The 5,390-nt window shown below is 37.7% G+C and overlaps 1 protein-coding gene across 2 annotated transcripts; it reads left to right on the top strand.

Annotated features, from left to right (window-relative positions):
• Window positions 1-376: 376 nt before the first annotated feature.
• On the top strand, window positions 377-2,837 carry diabloa (diablo, IAP-binding mitochondrial protein a). Of its 2 annotated transcripts, none has more exons than XM_051958137.1 (6): window positions 377-676; window positions 788-896; window positions 1,049-1,174; window positions 1,441-1,551; window positions 1,656-1,752; window positions 2,226-2,837. In XM_051958137.1, the coding sequence occupies exons 1-6, from the start codon at window positions 540-542 to the stop codon at window positions 2,429-2,431; spliced, it is 786 nt and encodes a 261-aa protein (XP_051814097.1). In that variant the 5' UTR covers window positions 377-539; the 3' UTR covers window positions 2,432-2,837. The 2 variants fall into 2 exon arrangements, with proteins under 2 accessions (XP_051814097.1, XP_051814096.1); XM_051958136.1 differs by having other exon boundaries at window positions 785-896.
• The last annotated feature ends 2,553 nt before the right edge of the window (window positions 2,838-5,390 follow it).

The raw sequence follows: 5,390 nt of genomic DNA, 5'->3' as shown, positions 1-5,390 counted from the left end.
TTTCTATGATTGCATATAATTTGCTAATTTGTTAATTTTCTTTTGTATGAATCTGGACATTTTAAAACACTCTGAATGAGTCTGAAAACATCTGTCAAACAAAAAGAGATTTTTTAAATAAAGCATAGAGGGGAATACATTTTGTTCTCTAAATTTCTTCAGTGGGTTTATGTTATGAACTGACATGCACGTACACAGACAATGGAACAGCGCTGGTTTAGCAAACAACACATCAGTTCTGTAACCTGCACGTATCTGTGGCGCTCAGCAGATAAGCCAAATACGCACATTTGCAGGCAGAGTCAACAGATCAATGCCTCTTACGTAATGAAGCTGTGCTGAGGCCTTACAAATACCCAGAGGAAGGGACAGTTGGTATCTAGTTGTTGAACAGACTCAAAAATTTCTAACCGGGATCATCTCTTACATTTTACAAGAAGAAGTCAACAGTGAGTGGACAGCTCACAGAACATCTGCAGTCAAAGACCTCATCTACAGATCATATCAAATAGGTTCTGTTGGTCTAAATCATCTGCAAAATGCAAGCCATTCGTCAGTGCTCAGTGTGCGCCAGACATGCTGCTGGAGGACTTGTCAGAAACCAAACTGATGCTTCACTGCTGCAGACCAGCAGGACTGTGCTGAGGAGAGGAGCTGCATGCGTCCGCTTCCTCAGGTAGGTTCTGAACAATGAGCAGCACCATGAAGCTTCACACGGCTTTTTGAATACCTGAAAATTTGTCAAAGTCAAACATGCTTACATGCTGTTCTGATTTTTCTACAGCAGGTCTGAGGGCAGGAAGCCTGGAGTCCAGACGATGGGCAGACTGACTTCACGCATGAGCATTGCGTCTCTGAGTGTTGACAGCGGGGTTTGTGATGCTCCTTTTGCTCAGGTTTGTCAATCTCCTATTAGACATAATGTAACACAGCGCATGCACCAACCCAGCTCACTCCTTTGAAAACATCTGTTCTTGTTCTACATATTTTGTACTTGAAGAAATAAAAAGCAAAAAATAAGTAATCTAATTTTTCCCCTCATTTGCAGCAAGTGGAAAACCTCTCACACGACTCTCTGATAAGAAGAGCTGCCTCAGTGGTTACAGACAGTTCAAGTACTTTCCTCTCCCAGGCCACCTTGGCTCTGATTGATGCCCTGACAGACTATTCAAAGGTACGTTTTCTTCTGATGTTAAGTGTTTTATGCACGTTTTGAGATTATAAGCTGAAGTATTGCACTACATTTACTACTAAGATGATGAAAATGAGTCCAGGCGAAGTTTTCAAATGTACATATCTTTGGGTTTGAGGTGAAAGTAGAAGATCTGTTCTAAACATTCTGAAGAATAGTCACAATTTTCATGAACTGCCAGATATTATTTAGAAAATTGTTGCCTTGTTCGGTCTCTAACTGTCCGTCCTCCCTCTGTTTGCCAACAGGCTGTGCACTCACGCATTGCTTTCCAAAGACGATATTTAGTCTCGCTGGGTAAACTCAGTCCAGCAGAGCAGGACTCACTCCAGCAGGTGATCAGCGGCTGGAGAGCAGAGGTTAGCATCTGTTTTAATCTTTGGATGGAAAACAAACCCTCTTACTCTTTGGAAAACCAACAAAGCTGCATTTATTACACTGAGTTTATGTTTTTTCCTGACAGGCTGTTGAGAGACTAGAAGAATGCAAACGTTACGAGTCCTCCTGGAACAACGCTGTCAGCCTGTGTGAAATGTCAGCGGAGGCAGCATACGCTTCTGGTGAGTAAAATGTTAATTTATTTTCTTACTGCTGTATTTACAATGTTGGGAGAGTCAAGAAATTAAAATCGTATTTATGTGCTGTCCATGTCATGGAAGATCTGATACGGTTGTATCCAATATATTGGATACAACCGTGTATATATATATATATATATATATATATATATATATATATATAGGTTCACAGTGTTTGAGCGCAGTCATAGGTGAGCTGATGTGCTCGAGTTCCACCACGTTCATACATCTATGGCCTCTAGAGGAAACAATGGTGTAGAGTTACATTTAAGCTATTTTCATGCAGGAAAGCGTCATTTTCACGGAAAATGAATATGTAAATCTGTAGTTTTAATAAACAGACAGCAGTTTTTAGGGGTTTAATCAATCACCAAAGAGGGAAGTTTGTTTTATTACAACCTCTGAACTGTCTTAAAAATCTGACAGAATGTGTGTTTACATCTGTGTGTCTCCAGGAGCCCAGCAGGCGTCCATCTCGGTGAGAACGAACATTCAGGTGGCCCAGTCGCAGGTGGACGAAGCCCGGAAACTGTCCGCGGATGCAGATAAGAAACTGGCCGAGACGAAAGTAGAAGAGATCCAGAGGATGGCAGAATATACGGCATTCCTAGAGGGCAGTGAAGAGCACGAGGTGCATGAGGCTTATCTACGGGAGGACTAAGATGAGGAGAGAAGTTGGAAAAGTGCATGTCAAAGTGCTGTTGATGTCATAGTGATGTGGATTCAACTTCAACAACTTTGATCTTCCTGCACTGTTTGATGGCAGTATGATATTTATATGTTTGGTGTTTACAATTAGTAAATTTTACTTTAAAACGAAAATCTACCAAAGAGCAATTTGTAATTATTTACTGTTGCATTGGTCATTATTTAAGACTATTTATTTGATTAGTCAATGTCAGCAAAATCATGGAATTTCCAGTGTGTGATGGTGCAACGTCACCACTGTAGATCACAATGTATGTTTTGTTGTAACAAAGACATTTTTTTATGAAACTATTCTATGTATCAATGGTTTTCAGTGTTAATATCAAAACAATAAATAAATCTATTTGTTTTTATAAACAGTTTGTGTTGTGGTTCAATGTTTGTTGCCATATCACATTAATTACTTGGATATTTGACTTCTGAATTACAACTAGTTTAACTTTTTAGGATTGTGTTAATGGATGAATGTGCTCGATTTGATGTGTAATAATCACAAAACAATCTAATAAATAACAATAATAAAATATTACAATTTGGTTAAAGAACATTTGAATGAAGCGGAGTCAACGTTAGAGCCGAGTGTGCTTTAGTACTCAGAGAATAAACTGTGTACACATTTTAACCAGTGGCAAACCCAAAGGATATGATGCCTTCAACAATTATTTTAAACCAGCAACCAAGACTTTAAATAGATTTTTATTTTAAGTGCCTCTCATGCATTAAAGAAGACTGTATTGGAATCATTTTATTGTATGCTTTTGTATGTTCTTCAGCACCACCTGTTGGTAGCAGCAGTTTAGCAGCACTAAAAAGGAAGTGAGCTAACAGGAACAGGAAGTACTGTTTAGGAATGTGTGAGAATCACAGAGCACCAGTCCTATTAACACTGTGCCTTACAGTCCACAAACTGACTTCATCTGCAAGTCATCAGCTCTTTACTTTTATATTAACACATTTCTGTGACTATATGGGTTAAGTGCAATATTTTTGATGATTCCTAGTTTTTACAAATAGATGTATTAGTATTTGGTGGTTCAAGCACAGGTGCATATGTAAATAGAAGTTACTGTTGTACTTTCAAGTTTGTTCGCCAAACACAGCAAACCATCTGTTCCTTGGCAGATGCAAAGCAGGAGACTATAAGCTAGATAAGCTAAGGTAGCTGCACAGTTGAAAAATACGTTGCCTGCAACAACTTTGTTCCCACACTGTCCCCCTTTGCAGTACATTACTTAAAGTCTGGCATGCACCGGAGTTTTTCACTTCATGGTTCATTTCATGATGACTGTATATCCCCATGGCTTTAGTCCTGCTATAAACAGGCTGCTTCATTGTCTTAAGCTTTAAATACAGCTACTGTCCACACCCCCTTCAGAAACAAGACCCTCTCTCTCTGCATCTGTGATTGACAATGCAGTATGCAATCAAAGGAGTACCACAATAAAGGAAAAATCTGTAAAAAAAAAAAAAAAAGGAAATAAATGTGTAAATATGAAGAGGAATAAATTCGAAATAAGTAAATGCATCTGTTAAAAAATGACGAAATAAATGTGTAAATATAAAGAGGAATAAATTAAAAAATAAGTAAATACATCTGTTAAAAAATAAGGAAATAAATGTGTAATGTGTTGCCTTGACGCGTAAATGTTCACCATTTCTAAATTCACAGTTGCTTGGTCGTGCTGTCTGTACATTGGTTTTATGTCATTTAGACTACTGTTCATTTTTATGGTCTGCTGCATCAGACTGTCTGCTAAGAAGATTACAAGTGGCTCAAAACAAGGCTGCAAGACTGGTTCTTGGTTGTTCTTCAAGAACAAGAGTGACAGAAATGCATGAACGTCTCACTTGGCTGATGGTCAAGCAAAGACTATCTGCTAATATACTAACTTACTTTCATAAAATTATTAACACTCAGATTCCGAAATCTTTTTATAACAATATAATTTATTGTTCTTATAAGCACTCACATTACACCAGAGCAGCAAATAGTGGACAGATTTCATTACCCCGACCTAAGTCTGACTACATAAAGAGGACTGTACTGTATAGGTCAACTGTGTTTTGGAACAAACTTCCAGTAGCTGTTCGTGAAATTAAGGATAAAACTGGTTTTAAAAGGAGACTGAAATTGCATTTGTTCTTAACACCATAACATTGTCTTGGATTATACTATTATTAGTTTGAGTGAGTTTTTGTCATGTGATATGGGATGTAGCTTTTCCTAATTTTATTGTTTTTGTCTTAATATGTACTTTTAGTGTTGTCATTTTTTCCCCCCTGTAATTGTGAGTAATTGAGAATGTAAATTGAGAATGTAAATTGTGTGTGTTGTATGTTTTTGTGGACCCCAGGAAGACTAGCTGTCGTCTTGGCGTCAGCTAATGGGGATCCTTTTAAATAAACAAATAAACAAACAAATGTGTAAATATAAAGAAGAATAAATAAAAGAATAAATATATTTGGGGTCACCCAGGCAATTTCATGTTTTCCATGAAAACTCACACTTTTATTCATTTGCTTACATAAATAAACAAGGGTTTTCTAATCATCAATGAGCCTTTCAACACCATTAGCTAACACAATGTAGCATTAGAACACAGGAGTGGTGGTTGCTGGAAATGTTCCTCTGTACCCCTATGGAGATATTCCATTAAAAATCAGCCGTTCTAGCGAGAATAGTCATTTACCACACTAACAATGTCTAGACTGTGTTTCTGATTCATTTAATGTTATCTTCACTGAAAAAAAATGCTTTTCTTTAAAAAAAGGGGGGGGGGGGCATTTCTAAGTGACCTTTGAACGATGAAATGACTGAACATAGTAATGGGGAATTAAGAGATAATACCAGTTAATCCATCCATCCATTATCTATGCTCCGCTTTGTCCTCATTATGGTTGTGGGGGTGCTG

The sequence above is a fragment of the Acanthochromis polyacanthus genome, chromosome 13, assembly GCF_021347895.1.
Source record: "Acanthochromis polyacanthus isolate Apoly-LR-REF ecotype Palm Island chromosome 13, KAUST_Apoly_ChrSc, whole genome shotgun sequence".
Taxonomy (NCBI): Eukaryota; Metazoa; Chordata; class Actinopteri; family Pomacentridae; genus Acanthochromis; species Acanthochromis polyacanthus.
The sequence above is the reverse complement of the archived record's forward strand: the minus strand, read 5'-3'. Positions and strand labels throughout refer to the sequence as shown.

Excerpts from the sequence above, each read along its gene's own strand:
- diabloa (XM_051958136.1), top strand. The coding sequence starts at position 540 with ATGCAAGCCATTCGTCAGTGCTCAGTGTGCGCCAGACATGCTGCTGGA. Across the intron at positions 897-1,048 it reads GTGATGCTCCTTTTGCTCAG|CAAGTGGAAAACCTCTCACA; the intron begins GTTTGTCAATCT and ends CCTCATTTGCAG. Across the intron at positions 1,175-1,440 it reads CCCTGACAGACTATTCAAAG|GCTGTGCACTCACGCATTGC; the intron begins GTACGTTTTCTT and ends GTTTGCCAACAG.